This window comes from Cyprinus carpio, chromosome A9 (assembly GCF_018340385.1).
Source record: "Cyprinus carpio isolate SPL01 chromosome A9, ASM1834038v1, whole genome shotgun sequence".
NCBI lineage: Eukaryota > Metazoa > Chordata > Actinopteri > Cypriniformes > Cyprinidae > Cyprinus > Cyprinus carpio.
Genome location: NC_056580.1, coordinates 21,708,536 through 21,729,033, shown reverse-complemented (window position 1 = coordinate 21,729,033; position 20,498 = coordinate 21,708,536). Strand labels below are relative to the sequence as shown.

General features: G+C 35.4%; 2 protein-coding genes across 12 annotated transcripts in view; both read right to left on the bottom strand.

Moving 5' to 3' along the window:
* LOC109095765 (microtubule-associated protein 2-like) overlaps positions 1-1,284 on the bottom strand; it is a 103,542-nt gene extending 102,258 nt beyond the window's left edge. For all 11 annotated transcript variants that reach the window (XM_042764141.1, XM_042764144.1, XM_042764142.1 and 8 more), the window contains exon 1: positions 1,178-1,284. The gene's annotated coding sequence lies outside the window, so the exon portion shown is untranslated. The remainder of the gene's footprint in view (positions 1-1,177) is intronic.
* A 3,494-nt stretch (positions 1,285-4,778) lies between these two features.
* On the bottom strand, positions 4,779-18,797 carry LOC109096175 (KAT8 regulatory NSL complex subunit 1-like protein). The gene is made up of 16 exons (XM_042764140.1): positions 18,608-18,797; positions 17,268-18,297; positions 14,897-15,038; positions 13,805-13,978; positions 13,560-13,684; positions 12,892-13,060; positions 10,885-11,020; positions 10,048-10,185; positions 7,666-7,812; positions 7,459-7,580; positions 7,179-7,300; positions 6,198-6,261; positions 5,997-6,100; positions 5,767-5,908; positions 5,628-5,689; positions 4,779-4,979 (listed from the first exon to the last, which is right to left on the bottom strand). Exons 2-13 carry the CDS (start codon positions 18,134-18,136, stop codon positions 6,044-6,046), a joined length of 2,265 nt encoding a protein of 754 aa, XP_042620074.1. The 5' UTR covers positions 18,137-18,297; positions 18,608-18,797; the 3' UTR covers positions 4,779-4,979; positions 5,628-5,689; positions 5,767-5,908; positions 5,997-6,043.
* Positions 18,798-20,498: the final 1,701 nt, after the last annotated feature.

Genomic DNA, 20,498 nt, shown 5'->3' with positions numbered 1-20,498 from the left:
TGTGTGTGTGTGTGTGTGTGTGTGTGTGTGTGTGTGTGTGTGTGTGTGTGTTTCTGTTTTTTTCCATTTTTTATTACAGTTCTCCAACTTTTTGTCTCCTTTTGAACATCTGTTCTATTTGACGAAGAGAGCAGTCTACTAACAGATGGTCAAAGCGTCTGACCAGTGGCGTGGCGTTAAGACATGCTAGCACTTGAATGCCAATGGACTTTCTAAGATATGTCTCACACATATAGGGACACAAGGACTGCGCAGATATCAGTCATCCAGTGCAGGGGGCTGCATTAAACCTCACAGCTCTGTTTTCATGAATAAGCGTGAGCCAGCAGACTGCCAATGCAGGAAAGCATCATGTCTTATCAGAAACAGCATCGTCATCACTGATGGAGTTTTTTACATAGTCTCAAGGCAATGGTGTGCAAAGCACAATCTGATTCTGATCTTTTTCAACATAATCTTTGATGGCAGGCGTTTAAAGATGGGGAAAACACAGTGATCAAAGGTAATCACAAACAGCTATTATAGATCTACATTTCAGCAGAGACATAAACGTAAAACAATAGGACATCAAAATCAGCACTGGTAAAAATAAGATGATGTTTAGGTGCAGAATAACTCAGCGGTGTTTAATACTGGGTAGCTGTTGTTTCAGCACCATCTCTGCTGGACTGCAAAATCTCTCCTGCGACAAAACCAAATCATGTCTTTGACCAGGTCTCCTCCTTGTCATATGCAGATCAGATTAGTTTTATTAATAATACACTCCCTTAAAGACAAATGCGATAACATCAAAATCAAGGGATTTCAGGACAAAGAAGCATTTTTAAACGGATGAAAGTAAAGAATTACAGTACTCCTGTGAGAATCAAATGAAGTTGGCCCACATTCTCAAAAGTTAAGCAATGTATCTACAGGGAATAAGGACTGTTATATATTTTCTAGCAATCTGAAGCACAGTCTCTATCAGCACCATTGCAGTGAATGGAACAATGCGTCCTTTCTCAAGCAATAAGGATTATCTGTCCCATTACCATCTTCAAAAGCACGGATTAGAGGAATTGAAATAGCAACGTGTAAGAAAACTTCAGAGAATGTGCAAATATACATATGCAAATAATGCTGACCGTTTAAACTCGATATCATAGCTTTCTGTAAATAATGAAATATAGTGCTTTACCTGTTCGGCGTGTTGCGTCCGCTGCAGGCTTCCTCTCTGAGCGCAGTGAACGCCTGCGGTGTAGAGCCGCCCACACTAGATCCCGCCCACTGCCGCGTAATCCCGCCCACTACTGAATAATTACCGTAAATCACAGTGTGGACGTGCCAATGTTACTGCTGCAGTGTGGACATCCAGAGAAAAACGATATAAAATTAATTGAGGCAAAATAACGCTAAATTAGGTGTCATTAAGAACATTCTTCAAAAATTATCATTATATGATTAAGTAATATTATAAATCATCATTATATAAGTAAATGTGCACTCATGATTTTTCTAGAGTAACTTTTGCTACAGAATTAAACTAGTTAATAATAGTATTTTTGTCATAGAATATGATTATATATTTTTTTGTTTGTTATTTTTCTTTATAATTAAGCTGTCTATATTTAGTAGATTGTGTGTAACATAAAAAAGATTCTTGATTGACCTACACATTGAGGTATAGAAATTCTACACTGATTTTAAAAAAAAAACTTCACTGGTATCGGGTCGATATCGGTTCTGAAAAAGTGGTATCGAGCCAGCCCTAATCAGAAAGATTTCTGAAGGATTTTATTTAATAAAATTAAATACAGTGTTTTTATCAAAAAATGCAGATTTTGTTTTACCTCCTCCTCACTTTTAAATGGTAGTGTATATATATGTAGTGAATATAATATATATAAAATATAACAATTGTAATTTTTTGGCGTGGTGAAGTTAAGTACTGAATGTGTGACCTTGAATTGGACATAACGGCAAACACTTGGTAGGTTTAGGAGCATGTAATACATACAACCTCACTTTGCTACATGTCTCAAATCTCACATTCATTATAACCACATTCATCTCCAGGCAGAAATAAGAGACCTACAGTATCAATTATGAATGAACCTCAAGAGGCCAGTAAAAACGACTGACGTGTTTACACCAATGTACATTTTAATTGATAGTCAAAATGGGTTTTCTTTTCCAGCTTAGTAAACAAACGCTGCCCTTCAAACCTCAGAAGCTTGCCAGTGTTACAAAGCTAAATTAAAAAGATATTGTTTGAGTCATATTGTCATAGAGACAAAAATATAGTGGAAGCAAAGTGAGAGAGACACTCAAAGAAATGAGGAGCTCTTCCATCCTCTCCACTTCCTAAATTAGAAAAGCTGAATGAAGGCCCAGTGCGTTTAAAGAGCCCTATGCCCTATCACTATGGAGACAGTGCTGCTTCCAAGACAGGCAAATAGGGGTGAGACTCGGGCGTGCATTAGTATTTGACTGAGGAGAGTTAGTGTATCATTTCTGTCATCTCAGATTGCAGTCTGACTATATCAACTGATTTTGACAGATCAGTGTGCAAACAGAAATCTCTCAGAAGAATTGAACCCTTCATCACTTCAGTCACTACTATTGGCCAGTCCAGTGTTATTTTAATATTATTTATATACTATAATATTAATATAAAATTATAATATTAATATTTATGAATATTTTGAATTTTCAGTTTTTGATGTTTTTATATTTTTCTGTTTTTAAAATATTTATATTATCCATTCATTTATTTTTATTTCAGTCTTAGCCTTAGTGATTTTAGTACTTCAACATTTTTTTTATGTTTATATTTTTTTATTTTAAGCTAGTTTTAGTCAATTTGTTTAAATTGACTGATAAAACTTATTTTATTTTGGTTATTTGCCAAAGCAACATTGCTCATTTTTTTTCTCAGTTTTTCTTAAGTTTATGCTTTTCGTCTAACATTGTATTTGATTTCAGCATTATTTTTAATCGTTTTTTAGTTTTAACAACACTAGTAGCATCTGTGAATATTTTTCTGTTTTAATAGTTTTTTTTATTGTTTTTGCATTTAAAATATTTCTGTTTAGCTTGAATTTCTTTTTATTTCATTTTTTAGTTTTAGTTGTCATATTTTTATTAGCAATATTAGCAATTTCTAAGTTTTTTAAGTTTATGCTTTTTGTCTAATACGTATATTGTATTTTATTTCAGCAGTTTTTGTTTAGTTTTAACAACACTAGTAGGGTCTATGAATACTTTGTTACAAATTGTTTCTATTTAAGTTCACCACACAAAGTGATAAATCTGCAGTGCATATCATGGTACTGCACCAAAGTCCCTGTAAAACTCCCCCTGCTGGCAGAAGTAAATCATCGAGCCTCTCACTGGAGTTATAAATAAAGATCTCCATTCTCAGAGTTCACAACAAAAGAGAATGGGAAAGAAAAAGAGGCCTATCGAGCTCTCAGAACAGTGTAGATCAATACAGTGGCTATGCGTCACACACACCGGCTCTATTCACTCACTCTGCAGCAAAACACAGAGTTCTGACAGCTCTAGTGAGAGCGAGATTTCTGATAATGTTCCAAAACCTAGTGAACTGTCTACCAGCATTTTAAGGTGTCATAGTCTGTTCCAAAATAGCTTGTTTTTGTCTAAATCTAAGGCGTATATATCTAATGTGGCGTAGGGTATCCTAAAATGTGCTGCAGCGAGCACAGTGATGGAAATGAATAGAAGATGGTGGACGGTGCAAGAATAATGTAGTATATTTAATTTAATACTGAAAAAGTTTTGATAAAACATTTCTATTGAAAAAAAATCTAATAGAAAAAAAATTACTCAATAAAATGTGTTTTATCCTTATCAGATCCTTCTTGATTAGGATACTTGATAAAAAGGCAGCTCAAAAAGAATTTAAGCTAATGTTGTAAGGAGTGTTCAGACTTTAAAGAAGTGCAGAACCAGGGTGAAAAAGTCACTGAGCTAGAAGAAGGAAAGCAAGTGATAATATCTTTCCTATCTCATCATGGACAACCTTGACCCTTACTTAGCCCACAGCCAATTAGCCTTTCCCCAGTGAGTGTGTGCTGCTTGTGAGATGGCCTAATCAGCTTATTGCTAAAAGAGATCAAAGACAACACACACACACAATGCAATGCAATAGGGTTCTGAACTGTCAAAGCTGGACATACAGACTGGGAAGAATCATCAAGTAGTTTACAGTGTTTACAAGTAGTTTCCTGTTTTGTCCACATACAGGCTGTGTTCTTGCGAGTGCAATTCTCAGGAGCAGATGGGGCGCATTACTGCCCCTTTGTGGTTTATATAAGTATTGTGTCCATGTACTTGTGCCTGTTGAAGAAACGTAGTTGTATTTAATCTGAAATGGTCCTCAAATAACAAGGACTCCATATAAGCTACATAAAATGTGACAAAGGAAGACTTTTAACTTCTAAGTGCGGCAGTGTAAATAAATTTAATGCAGTATGAGCTAATTTTACACACCTTTCCAACACAGTGCTTTTCCCACAGTACTGGATAAATTGTAATTAAAGATGAGATTTATAGGAAAATCATAAATCATTTGTTCTATTTGTTCAAAAATGTGAACACAAACCAATACACTTATGTTAAAATAAATCACATAAAATAGATAAATAATGTAATGCCTTAAAGTTGAAACTTTTAAGGAGCTGGCTTAAGATATTTAAAAATTTACACTGTGGAAAAGACAGTATGTATGATACAGTAGGAACTGTTAAAAATCTTCAAATCTTAAAAAAAAAAAAAAAAAAAAAAAAAAAAAAAACTCCATGAGACTGAGGAAATGTTAAGAAAAATGTCTGCTTTCAACATTGTGTCATATCTCTTTAAATGCTGAAAGGTTGATATTTTTGCAACAGAGTAGAACCATGATGGCTGAGATTCTGCCTCAGTATGAGGTCATTTCCTGGTCCGCCCCAGATGTTGTGCCCTTGTGCTCTGGAAATCTGTAATCAGCACAGAATAATCGGTCAAACCAATGACAAGCAAGAAAAACATGTATTTTCTCCACTACATTTCAACACAATATAATCTCAGTTCCAATTCCTCTCTTAACTTTAACTGTAGTAATTGTACATCTTAGTTATCAACTCCTTCTGTAAAAAATTCCAAAAACTGACTCTGATACTAAATGTGATTCCAATCTGAAATTTATTTACATTATCATTCAAAGGTTTGGGTTGGAAGTGGTGCCCCGCTCCCTACCTCACACCGAGCCACACATCAGCTAAGGATGGGCCTGCTTGCTGAATATGTGTAATATGTCACTGTAGAATGTGCATGTTATTCCTAGTGTGTCCAATAGAGGGAGGTATGGCACTTTATAGACTAGAGGAAGTTATCTAGCTTTATTAAGATTTATTAAAAATATCCAGATGAATCAAGCTCCAACAAGGTAGTGAAGAAATATGACGCTGATTTGAAATGCTTGATGAGGAAGCAAATTCCATTAGATATACTGTATACATTTTACTTTGAGCCTTTCTCACCTCTCAATCTCGCATCCTTTCCTCATAAAAGCAAGGATTTAAGACACAAGGAATGGAAATAAGGACATACAATACAGACAAAGAACACTCTTATCTTGATCACACCTCAAGGCTTCCTCATCTTCACCAGTCAGGGGGAACGTACGTCTCCTCCATGGTTGAGTTGGCTACATAAGAGAGAAACAAATGAATACAAGCTTGATCATTTGATTAATTAAATTTTTCACTACTAAGAAGGTTTTACCTCTTTTTCATCCACACTGGCTTCTGCTGAATCTTCAGAATTACTGAAGGTCCAGGTGAAGGGAATGGGAGAATGTACTGGTGGGTGACAGAGAGCAGGATGGTCTCTCACAGATACAGAAGAGCAGATTTTCCTGGATGACCTGTGGAGAAAAAAAAAATCTAAAAATTTGTACTGGAGAATATATGTGCAATAATATAGCTTTAAAATAACCCAAAATACACACAGACCTGATCCTGTGTCTTCTGTCCTGATCCCAGTAGGACCAGCAGAGTTTTCAATGCTCATAACTCTGGTGCCTCTGAAAGAAATCTTCATCTTCTAATACTTCTGACTGAGAAAGATAAATCCCATCACTCCACAACACCCTGCAACTGCTGACATTCACCATTTTTATGGCCAACAGAGAGTTTATAATAAAGCAAACCAACCATCCCTTCCTCTTGCTCATCCACCTCTCTTTTCGTTAAAGGAAAAATATCCGCCTTTCGCCAACTGATGGTGTTAAAGACAATGGGATACAGGAAAGGGGAAAAAAAATGAAATTCAAAGATGAATTCATCCATATCTTTATGCATCAGCCAAGTTCCTGAAAATGACTCATTGACAATCTATCAGGCACTCTATGGGTGGGTTGTAGGAGCAAAAGCTTACATCACAGTATTGATATATATCATTATATAGTTATTTTTCTCTGGCAATATAATACAAAAATGGTTTGAATATAAAGCTGCTTAGAAATGCCTAGTGTTAGATTTCATTTCAGTGAATTAAATCGTTTACAAATTAAATGTATTTTATTAACTTTTTAAACTAATATAACCAAAAGATGACTTAATGATAAATCTGATTATATAAAACAAAAACGAAACACTCAAAACAGTAAAACTAACATCATATTGGCACTCAGATACACTATCATTCAAAAGTTTCGGGTCAGAAATTTTATTTAAAGAGATTAATACTTTTATTCAGCAAGGATGCATTAAATTGATCGAAAGTGACAGTAAAGACATTTATCATTTACAAAAGATTTCTTTTTCAAATAAATGCAGTTATTTTGAACTTTCTATTCATTGAAGAATCCTGAAAAAAAAAGTATTAAAAAAATTAAGCAGCACAACTGTGTCCAACACGGATAATAATAAGAAATGTTTCTTTTGCCGCAAATCAGCTTATCAGAATGATTTCTGAAAGATTTTTGGTAAGAAAAGTGATCTACATAAGCTGAGTTATATAAAGGGGCACAGCATGTTCGTTATGGGTTTATCCTGATTTATGACAAAGAGGAATCAGTTCACCTATTTAAGTACCGACCCCAAACTTTTGAACAGTAGTGTAGATCTACTGCAATTTAAACAGGTAACAATGTCTCCCTGATGTCATTGATGAAGTGTGAAAACGATCAATACCTGGGTGTCAAAATGTTCTTATACTTAAGTCTTTCCACTTTCACTGATGCAAACAAAGACATAGGAATGACAATGTCATCAGTGCTGAAAATACTCTCAAAGTTTCTTCTGCGCGAAGAGAACTACAGTAAAAAAAAAAAAAAAAACAGTATATGATTATTTTTCTCAAAATATTAACCTTCAACTAGACAAACATTCCCTTCAAGGTAAGAAACATTTATCTCTGTTTGGATTAGCTCAAACTGAAATATACAGTATTTACTGTATCAACAGGGCAGACCTCTGAGTTTCTCTGTTGTGTGGGTGTACAGTAAGAGACAGTCACATCCTCTGAAGATTCTTCCACCTGACTGTCATCACTCTGGGAGACCAGATCAGACTTGGGTTTAATACTGGAGATGTCTACAACAAAGCAGTATTACTACCTTAAACATCTTTGGTGGTGTATATAAGTGAAACACCAAGGGGAAATAAACACATGAAGTACCCATTGGCCTCTCAGAGCAGCGCCGCCTCCTTTTGCCCTCCCTGTAAACTTGACTCTGTTGGTCTTGGGTACGTGCCCATCGTATAGGAGTGCTCTCCCTTCTGTGGCTCTTCAAATGCCACCCATTTTTTGGCTGATGACTGCAATCTGTAAACATTAATTATAGAACACTCTACTTTTTAAAACAGGCATATTCATAAGAACAAAACAAATATTCATATGTACACATGGAGTTTAACAAACCATGTCAATACATCCAAGTCATTTAATCCAAAAATCAAATGAAAGAAGTAAGAAATATTGTATTTAGCATACAGAAAAGTAACCCTTTTTAGTGCCATTCGCAATTTTTTCACATTGTAACATTTCTATTACAATTTACATAATGCATTAGATTATATTCTATTACTATAGTGCAAAAAAAACATATATTAAAATAATTTTAAATTATTGAAAGTATTTTTCATACTGCCTTTAATTTTTCTGAATGAATTAAAAACAAACAAACTAGTCATGTGAATCTACTGAGAATCACCATTGATAATATTTTTTTTTTAAGTACAACTATGAAATTATAAAAATAATGCAAAAAAATCATATTTTTGTCTTCATTTAATTAAAAATATATTTTATTATTTATTTTGGGGGTTTGGTGTACTTGGACTCATCAACACACAGGTGCTAAAAAGTATCAAGGGTTATTGGAGATTGTATTAACAATATTAATAAAAAGAGGATGTCATGGAAATCCTAAGGGGGCTACAAGACTACAAAATATTTTGGTGATAAATAATATGACCCCACTGACAGGTCACTGGTGTATGTGGTTGAGTGTGTGTAGGTGTATGTGGTGCCTTCAGGCTGGATTTGTGAGTTATGTGATTTTGAGTCTGTGTTGATCTCCACTCATGGTCTGGTAGCTGGGGGCATGTGAATAGACCGCCTGAGCCACAGAGATAAACACATACAATACACCACAAGACTATGACTAAACCCACCCAGCAGCCTACACACACCTTACATCATCCCACACACTGGACTCCAGAAGAACTGACATTAAAAGATCATACACATCCAGGTGATGTAATGAAAAAAGGAATAGAGAGACCATGAGGTGACTGGAAAGAAAATATTCCTGGCATTTATTTTCCAATCAGTGCTTTTGTAGGTTTTTTTTTTTTTTTTTTGTAGTTCGTTCACTGACTCCAGGGGTGCTGCAAAGCACTGACAGAAAATCAACTAAACAGCATGAGATGTGTTTTTACTTTAGAAACCCGTACCATACTTCCATTCCACTGCAATCACTCACTCGCCCAGACAATCTCTCTGTTAAGAATAGCATTGCTGCTTCAGGATCATTAGCCCCCCTAGTCAGACAATAACCAGCAGAGCAGCGAAGAGTTCCAGACCATTAATGATTGGGGCGGATGAGTCAGAGTCCAGTGCCAGGAAAGCTCACTTCAACCCCAGCACTGCATTAAAATTGTACAGCAGCTATTGACTTCAACACAACCTTCAGATCTGCACTGAACATGGGCATCACTGTGTATTAAAAGTACTGAGAACAGTAGTGCCTAAATGATTTTGTACAAACACACCGATTGTGATTGAAATAAATTAGGTTAAGCTCAAAAAGTTTTTTTAAAGAAGTCTCTTATACTCACCAAGGCTGCATTTATTTGCAAAAAATACAGCAATACTGTAAAATATTATTACAATTTAAAATAACTGTTCTCCATTTTAATACTTTATAATGTAATTTATTCCTGTTATGACAAAGCTGAATTTTCAGCAGTCTTAAATGTCACATGACCCTTCACAAATCATTCTAATATGCTGATTTGTTGCTCAAGAAGTATCTTTTATTATTATCAGTGCTGAAATCAGTTGTGCTGCTTAATATTTTTGTGGAAACAGTATTTTTGTTTTCTGGATTCTTTGATGAATAGAAAGTTCAAGAGACAGCATTTGATTAAATAGATTTTTACAATGTAAAATTACTTTACTAAGTGAATAAATTATAATAAAATTATTTTTTTAAATAATAAAGAAAAAGTTATTTAATCTTAAAACTTAAATCTAATAGAACATTATATATGCTGTGTATTATTATTATTAAAGTGTCTCATTATTAGCTTATTAAAATGCTAATAGCAAACTACTACTGAAAAAAAAGTTGAGTTTCTTTGTTTCACACATGGTGTTTCAGCCCATGTAGTGCTTCCCAAATCAGACACTTGTAGACACACGTAGATCCATTTCAGTTAGGACGCTGCCTAAGAAGCAGATTTATACAAACACATTTATACAAAGCATACACACCTACATACAGTACATGTTTTCATTCATGCACACACAAATGCCACAAATGAGATGACTTACGGAATAAAGACCGGGAAACTCTGCCTCTGGAGCTGAGACAGTGATCGGGACTAGTGCGCTTAGTTTTCAGGAGGAGAGATCGCTGAAGCAAACTTTCCTCAAACAGAGAATTTTGCAGATGGAAGGACAATAGAGTGTCTGATGGTTAGAACAAACAAAGAAAAACTTCACTTTTATAACACAAACACAAGAAAAACAACAGCAAAACAAAAGTTCACTGTGGTGATATAAGGCTATGGTTATTTAGTATGGAAACATTTGCACATAAAGAACAAATGAAAATACCTTGTCCAAATGTCAATTGTCATACATGTCATACATTGTCAATTGTTAAAATGTCTGGATGTCATATTAAAGTATGAACTGAATGCTGAAGTTTTATACTGATGACAACCAAGGCTAATTTGATCTTCCTACTTCACATTCCTGCTGCTATTGTAAATACAATTAGTAAAACAGCAGGAACAGCACAATTTTAACATGCTGATGGAGTAAAAGTCTGATATGAGACAATTCATTCAGACCAAATTGAAATGACAGCCTAATGCAGTGAAAATGATGAATGATTAATGGACTGCTGTAGTATTTACCATTAAGATCATAGCATCTAATTACCTCAGAAAGAGTATGAACACTCTGCTTAAATAAGCTCTGCTCCAAAACCTAGTGATCTGCCTACATAGGTAACATTTTTAGGGCACTTAAAAGAGCATCACATGTATCCATTGTTGAGAAGGTAGTCTACAATGCATTGAGACAGGATTTTAAAAAATCCATCAAAGATGGTAGATTTAAAAAATTTCCTATTTTAAAAATAATGCATTCATCTCTCTCTACCTGAGGAGAGTGATAGAATGGGGTGCATTTTGCAGTCTGTTCTGTCTTTTCTGTGGAGACATGAAGGATCTGTGCACACAGATGCAGGATCACAGGATGCACATTTGGGACAAAGAGAAGGAGAAGACTCCAAAACCTGTGGAGAGAGAGAAAGATGGAGTGCATGTAACCAAAACAGGGAGGTTTTGAGAAGTTATGGGTAAATGGGATGAACACAAATCTTGCAAAGCAAAATTACTAAACAAATGTCTCTTTCTGATCCTAAAGGACTGATTTGCATCTAGAATCCAGTCTTGATTTGTCCAACTGAGAATTAAAACAAATAAAAAGAGGTTGATGTAAACAACTAAGTTAATAAAGGCCAAATCTATTTCACGCAGTGCTCTGGGGAACCATAAAGAATCATAAATGAGGTTAAAGGAAGTGCACCAGGCAGGCACCAGCTGGAAAACAGACTCAGAATGTGGTGTGAGTCATGGTGCAATGTGAAGAGGGCTGGCACACACAAATAACTGCTTTATTAAAAAGACTAGCTCTGTACTCAGAATATTCTGTCATTTACTCACCCTCATTTTGTTCTAAACATATTTGATTTATTTTGCTAGGCTACAAACAGCTGTTTGGGCAATAAGATTCAACATGATTAATGTAATAACTAACCAAATAAAAAAAACTGAATTAAAGTAGTTAAAAATAATAACATTTTCCACAGCATTTTTCAGTAAATGAAGGAAGACTGGTAAAATAATCACTATAATATTTAATTAAAGTTTGATTTGATTTATAATGGTTCTTAATTTTACCTCATAAGCAAATCAATGCAAATACAATTTGGAATGTCCTGTTACATTGCACAACCCATTTTATGGTATATTCTTGTTATTTTTGTAGCTTAGCAGTCCTATGATCACAATATGCTAATATCACTGAATGGACAAAAGCAGTTAAAAAAATCTTATGTAAATGATGACAGAATTTTCATTTTCTGCTGAAATGTTCCTTATATAAACTATTTAATGTTGTTTTTTCAATTTGTTCTGATTACACTCCATTTGGCAAATGCATCTTCATCCCGGTGCTTCTCGGTTCAGATTGAAGTATATACAGTATCTGAGTTACAGGTCCAGGCTGCCCATAGAGGACACAGCAATTATAAAATTATCATCATTTATGAAAGCGCAGCTGGCCTGAGCACTGCGTGTTAGCAGTTTCCATGGGAAAGGACAGAACAAAAGCTAAGTTATTCTTTCTGAACTCCACTTGGGGCTGTTGGGAAAACGCACACAAACACACACACACACACACACACACACACACATTTAGTGTACAGTAAATGGTGGACACAGCACACAGCAGTACAAGTCCCACTAGTTCAGGCATCATCACATACAGCTGTGTTTTTCCCTTTTTACTCAAGCACATTATGCTGTTATGTCAGCAATTAATGTGAGAATGTAGTTTGTACACTATCATTCAAAAAGTTTGGGGTCAGTACGTTTTTATTTTTAAAGAAAGAAATTAACACTTTTATTCAGCAAGGATGTATGAAAATTAAATCAACTTGCTTGCTAAATGTTGTTTTTTTTAACTTTCTATTCATCAATGAATCCTGAAAAAAAATATTGTTTCCACAAAAATATTAAGCAGCACAACTGTTGTCAACATTGATAATAATAAGAAATTATTTTTTGAAGGATCATGTGAAGAGTGGAGTAATGGCTGCTGAAAATTCAACTTTGCATCACAGGAATAAATTACATTTTAAAATATATTAACAGAGAAAATACTTTTTTCAATTGTAATAATATTCCACAATATTACTGTTACTTAAGCAAAGAAATGCAGCCTTGGTGATCATTACAGACTTCTTTCAAAAACACAAAAAAATCTTACCAACCCCAAAACTTTCAACAGGACTGTATGCTATGCCATGCCAACTCATTATTAGATTGAAGTCCTAAAAGTTAAAACACTTTAACTTTAAGAATTTGGCTTTAAAATGCCAACCTGTTCTCTATGAGACAGTGGGTCCATGACAAAAAGTCTAGGCTTGTGATAGGTCAGAAGGGGTCGTGTCCGGGCTGACGTACAGGTGACGTCCACCTGAGGAAGGCACTGTCGTCTGTGACATGTTCGCTTCCTCTTCTGCCTGGCCTTGTGAAAACACTGTGGTCCACTGGGAACAAAGACACCTGTGTGTGTCACTTGGATTCAAAAGTAGGGATAAAATTATCATACAACAAATAAATATAGCAAGTTTCACTGGTTTTCTTCTCCAGTCAAACTTTTTCATCTTCCGTCTTTCTAATTCTTCTCAATGTCTTTCTCACTTTTTCAGTTTACCGCTGGGCTGAATGATTCATCCTGACATTCACAAAGATTTACATAAATTTACACAATTCTGTATCAGAATGAGGGCGCTTCTACAGTGCTGCAATGAATATGAAAGGCATGAATGAAATCAAGACAGACTTTTTCTCTAATGTGAATATCCTTCTAACAATCCTTTTTTGAACAATAAATATCTAGCAACCCGTGCTTCAATAACAATTATGTAAATTAGCCACAATTGCTATTCTTGGAAATTTTTATTGAATGACCCTGTGAGATTTTTGAGGTTAATTTTAGCCTGTTGATGAGCTTGTAAGGCTTGTAGGTGCTTGTTTGTCTCTCACCCACTGTAAGCTGTCTTCTGTCGACCTCTCCAGCGATTGCAAGGTCCTTTAGGCACAGGTGATGAGGAAGGAGAGGTACACAAAGATGGCATCAGGCTGTTTACAATCTGAGTCAGCTGGGCACTCTAAACACATACAGAAACATGAATTAAATCAGGTCGATTCAATCGGTTTTAAGTGAACAAATTACATTTTTATCTTGTCTTTTTTATGTTCTTGTCGCCTGTGGTTTTCTTTCGATTCACCTGTCTCTCAATGTTCCTCAGAAGGCGTGTGGGGCTGCTGGGTTCCATCTCTAGATCAGAGTGCAAATCTTGCATGTTCCCAGCTGTGAATGAAAGATCCATAGTCTCGGTCCACAAGGTGTGTTGAATCTGCCTGTCCGTCAGGGGCTGAGACACCGCCAAAATCACATGACCCTGGAGGACACATACATTTAAAAAAATTGAGCACTCTTTGCATCTAAAAAAACAAACAAACAAGAACTTAACTGAGAACGCTTTTAAAATTCCAGTTTAATTAATCAATTTGAATTTAATCTGAATTGAAGCAACAAATAGATTCAGAATGATTAATTACAAATTCAATTTAAGCAGAATTAAAATGTAGTAAAATTCAAAGAAATTCAAATAACTGTGTAAATGTGGCTCATCATAATACATTTTATTAGAATTTTTCAGTATGAACTACATTTCAGAATGTTTAATAAAATATTTTCATGATTCAAAACATAATATATAAATATACTTAAAAAAAACTAAAAATGTAGTATTTCAGCTAGTTGCCAAGAAAACAAAAACACAAAATAATCTATGTTTAATTTAATTTAATTTAATTAGTGCATTCTGGGAAATTAAGTGTTCTATATTTTATGAAGTGCATTTTATTTAATAAATTACTTTTGTAACTGGGGTAAAAACACATAATTTCTTAGATTGCTCCAAGTTACTCAATATATTATATAATCAATAGATAAAAATGTTTTACGTAGTTTTATAAATCTAAAACAAAAATATGGTAATCAGTTTGATGAGCTTAATGCAATAATTAAAATATTGACTTTTTTAATTATTCCACATAGTGAAGAATATTCGACAAATTAAAGTCAAATTGTATGATGTCATTGTTTTTGTTTTGTAACAACATTTATATTTTTGACTGTTTGGACTAATACAATTTGTCTGTTGTGTGACTGTTACTGAATTGAAATTCAGTCATTTCTTTTTCTAACATGAATTGATAGAGAGACAATTCTTAAATTCTGAATTTTGCCGCACAGTGCCAATGGCACAGGCCAGTTTCCTTCCTAATCTACAGATGCTGTGTTATTTCTTTACCTTATTAGAGAGGATCTGCTGCCTGAGTTGTCCAAGCTGCTGAATCTGAGAGTCCAGATCAGACAGTCTCATCTGCAGCCACGTCCAGCAACTACAGAGTTCAGCTCTGTCCTTAAGCCATCTCCACTCACAGACATGACAACTACCCTCCCACAAAGACAGGGACAGAAAAGGTAATTTAGCTGAGATTTTATCCAAAGTGACTTACAATACATTCTTCCAGGAGAAATCATGGTAAAGTGTTTGGAAAACCAGTGTATGATTGTTTACTTGCCTTGCTCAGTAACCACAGATGGCTTTGTTGCTTCCTTACATCTTTATTTAATGCCTCAAGGGTGTCCAGACCAAATAATATCACTGCATAAACTCTTTATTGCATTGCATATATTTCAGAGCCAACTAAGCAGACACTGAAGCTCTGCTAAAGCTTTAGGTTTTTTCAGAATTAAGTGACCACAACTTAACCACTTCAAAACGTGAACATCTGTGAAATGAAAGACAGTACTGCTCTCGACTGGCTGAGAGCCTAATCTCAGTCCACAGAAAGTGCCCTTAAGAAATTCTGTAGGCAAAGCCAGCTAACTCACTTAAAACCTATTAGCAATGTTCTCATACCCAGCTTCTCCAGAGAATCCAGAGCAATGGCCACCAGCTTGAAACTCTGATGAGATGCAAAGATGGTAATTGACATGGTAATTCATTGACTTATGGAAAAGTCACTGAAACTATTTTGTCATGGCCTGAGGAGAGGCAAAGCCAACAACCACAGCTGGCTGCTGTACCAAGACTAAAGGGCATTCACTTTTACAGCAATTTGCAGCAACAAAGTAATTGGAAGTCATTAATTTTCAATGACAGTGTTGTTGATTTGAGGCAACTTGAGTGCCATGGGACAAAGTTTAACATAGTTCAAATTTATGCAAGTCAGGGTTAGATATTATATTTAACTAAAACTAAAACCAAAAAGCATTTTCATTACCTAAAATAAAATATATAAATATACTTTTAAAAAACAAAAATGTATTTTATTTCGGCTAGATTTTAAAGTAAATAAAACTAAAATAAAGGTTTATTTAAAAACTTAAAAATATATTTATTTGTGTGTGTGTGTATATATATATATATATATATATATATATATATATATATATATATATGCAATGACTCAAGAAGTCATTGCATGTATATATGCCATTTTTTATGTATTTTGTTTTGGTAGACAGGACGAAAAAAATTGCTTATCGTCATTGACCCATATCATTATTGTTGTAACAGCACTTAATACTGAATGGGCAAAATTCAGCACACACCCAAAATTTGCTCCCCCTGCCCACCTCAATTCCTGAACCCCATAAGCACTCCTATAAATCATTCCTCATTACTAGAAGTTTCCTGAAAGAGAGCCTATCCCCTTTAAAGATGTGTATTTTGAGACTAGATGTTCTCTCATCTGCAAATATGCTGCGATCTTACAGTGTAAGTACAGAGTGGGAGAAAAAATCACAGCGAGGGACATGAAAGCTCTGATCGACGGGCTGGTGAAGGGTGGCCTGATCTCTATTTATTTACTCATCCCAGGGAAAGGAGAGTGCAGCTGTCTGCTTCAGTGTGGCTGCACAGAAACAGGATCGGAGGACAAGCCAGCTGCACATGAACACACTAGATAAAAATCTTCAACATGGGGGAGAAATATGGTGACAATTTCTCAACAGCTGTGTACAGAATAGAGTGCCTCTGTTATGTGAGCAAAGATCATAAAGAAACATACAACACTGCCAGAGCCAAATGCTTCCTCTCTCCATCTTCTATAGGGCTGTTTGTTTTCCCAAACTTGTTGTTACGCTCCCTCTCCTCTTGCCAAAGACTCACGACCAGTCATTAAAAGTTCTTTATTGCCTGGCAATTACTAGAGATTAATTCTACCCTTCAATTCACCTATTCCAAGATCTCCCACAATGTTATTTTTTTGTATTTTGAAGCTACAGACTGAGTCTTATATGTTTTGTTTATAACCACCAAGCATTGTGACTTGCATAGTCATACTGTCAACTCTACGATTTGGTGTTTATATCTATCTATATATGGAACTAGAAATATGCGAACTGTTATATGAATATAAACTGTAATTGTATAGAAAGAACTGTGTGAGGTTCAACATTTTCCCTATTGTGTTCTATCAAAAAATTAAAGCACTGAGGTTTAGTATAACTTGAGGTTTACCACAGTAAATAATGGTAAAATTTTGATTATTGGGTGGCCCATTCTGTTAATGTCTTCCATTAAGGTCTATTTCTTTCTATGTGTCAACACTCACCTTGATAAGAAGGTCAACATTAATTAAGAAGACCATTCAACATCACATTATACTCACTGTGATTCCACTGAGGTCCCTTCATGGTCCCACTCCTCATCTGAGCTGCTCACGGTGGCATCTGAGTCCAGAGCCTCCAGCACTCCATGCAGAACAGCATGACCACTGTGTGCTAAATTCTGCAAATCTCTGGATTTCGGAGGTTGCCCATGTACCTGGAGGTTTCTTATAAGAACCCGCTCTGCTTCCTGCATCTCTACAACATTAAAAGTCTCAAAAAGACACTCTGGTGTCATAGGGAACTTGGGGGAACGGCGTGCTTCAAAAAGTTCCTTCTTCAAACCATCCAATTGGTGGCTATAGTGCCTAGAAGCATGTTCCCCAAGCATCGCCAACACCCTCTGTTGTAAATGACTGGCTCGATTCGCCAACGAAACGTGCTGGGAGAGATGCCACAATGACTGAATCATCAGTCCTTCCCTCAGTTCCTCCATAGTTCTAAACAATTTTTGGTTTAAAGCATTGTTCTTCCTGCTGCATTGGGATGCTTCCTCTAAGGAAAGTGATTTGGTGCCAGTTTGGCAGTCTCTTGTTGAAAAACCATGTTGCAGAGGTGTGAGGTTTTGACTGGGCTCGACCCCATCTTGTCCTTTGTCTTCAAGTGTGGGCATGAAACACATTTGTGGAGCACCTGCAGGAGTATCTGGTGAGTTTCTGTTCAAGGAGAGAAGTGGTGGCTCTGGGCTTGACAGCAGAAAGGCTTTGGGATGTGAATCCTGGAACAAAGGCGATAGGAGCATCTCTGGGAGCTGAGGAGAACCTTTAGAGGACAGGAGATCCAGATGGACCATGGAAGAGAGGTTCTGCCCAATTATTTGTCCAAAACTATTATCCACATCCAAACCAAGTGCAACACCGCTGCAGTCCATATTTCCACTCAAAGTAGAGGATGAAATCTGGATTTAATTACTTTTGACCTGATGTTTGGATAAGAGATGGACTCATTCCCTATCCCGTCCTGGGACTGATGGATATAACCTCAGATCCAGGGCTTATAACATCACCTGAAACTCTGACTTGAGCGACAGATCTGTTAAAAGAGACGCCGACTATTATAACAGATAACGTTACATAAGCGATATGATTGTGAGAAAGTGAATAATGTTTTTGATATCCTCAAATTTTATTATTAACAATCGTACTTTAAGACGATCTTTCTCATTATATTAGAAACCCGATGAACAACTGAAGATATCTGTAAACAGATAGACTACAATTATTTTTCGCTCAGGCGATAAGCGTATGTTATAAATAATAATAATAATAATAATAATAATAATAATAATAATAATAATAATAATAATAACGGCAGAATTGGAAAAATAACGTCATCATCTCACCTTTAACAGCCGCTCATTTCAACACAAAAAACGCACAGTCCAGAAATAGACGACCATTAATAAATGATCCATAAATTGAATGCTTCAAGTAATAGAAATATTGTGAGCAGATATCGACTGATCCCGTCCGATTTTCCTTCACCCTGCAGAACAGCCGCAATCGGAGAACACACACAGACACACACACACACACACATACACAGAGAGAGAGAGAGAGAGAGAGAGAGAGAGAGAGAGAGAGAGAGAGAGAGAGAGAGAGAGAGATGGTGTTTATGTACTCTGTTACTTTTATTGGACGCAGCCACAAAAACATTTGATTAGTTTATAAGCTATATATGGTTTCCTCAGCTAAATCTAATATTCACCAAAAACATAGGCTATTACTATTAGCCTATGTCTACATAAATATAAAATTTACTGAGTATGCCTTTTTTTTCTAGCCACCTTTAGTTTCGCTTTTCTTTTCTTTTAATATTTAGTTATCCAGACATTTCGTAATTGGTCGGTTGTTGATAACGAGCTAGTTTTTGTGACTGCAATCTGAGATATCGATCAGCCATGACATGATAGCTATTTGGCATATGTGGTAAAGTTTTTAACTGTCAGGTGAAAATATAATTACACATATTTCCTATGCACATAGTAGCCTATACTATTTAATAATGATAGTATAGCCTACTTTATGATGTCTAAAGGAAATAAACCAGATTTGAGCTCTGCAGTTCCTGGTAATGTCCCACCTCTGGATACCAAACATTTTTTCTTTCTGGTTGGCTGAAGAAGAGGGTTTTTCCTGAGAGCTGCTCTCAATGTTTGCTATGCTTTTTTCTTGTATAGGCATGAAATGCAGGGAAGAACGGGTTTGAACTATAGACTGTGGTTTGAACGCTTCAGCTGCTCTGAACATAAATTGATTGTAATATGCATTCAGTCCACCAGGTGGGACTAGAACAACTGAATTAAGAGATGAAACAACAAGGGCACGTCACCAATAACTAATAATCTCATTTTTGAGAATAACTTTTGCACATATATTTCTATAAGCGTGCCACGTCACCTGAAACAATAACTGCATAAAATTTATAAAAGGTTAGGCTAAGGAAAACTGTGAGCATGTGAATATCTGTGAAGTATTGATTACAAAGAATGAATACATTACACACACATGAATAACCCTGAATAGAGTACAACCAAAGTCCCTTTAAGGTATTCTATAGTCTTTGGTACGACATAACAGTAAGCAATGTCTGCATTTCTACAGTCCATTTGCATTATAAAGAATGTATATTTCTGAATAATCACCACAGAATAAAAAAAAAAAAAAACCTGAAGCAAAAAAGAAGACACCCTGTATAATGCCCATGACTGTCACTTTCATCTGCTGCTTTTTACGAAGAGCAAAGAGAGAGCAGGTGTTTTCCTCCATTCTCTTCATGTGATTCAATGGAAGACAATAGTCATACTTGAGACAAAACAGAAAGAGAGAGAATCTATCACAGGGAATCTAGATGGATCTATAGACGTTTGTAATATACATTCAGTCCACCAGGTGGGACTAGAACAATTGAATAAAGAGCTGAAACAACAAGAGCACATCACCAGTAACTAATGATCTCATTTTTGAGAATAATTTAAGCGCATAACATGAAACAATAACTGATGACTAGGACAAAAAAATGAATAATAATAATAAAAAAAAATCTTCATAACTTGTAGTAGAAAACTTGTACGTAGGCAATCAAAATAAAAAAACTTAAGCATTTATCTTTTTTTTTTTTTTACCTAGTTTTAATATAATTGCACTTCTCAATGTTAAAGCCTTTTGCATATGTTTTATATAATGTTTAACTACTGAATATGTCAGAATGACAACTTAGGCTAAGAAACACTG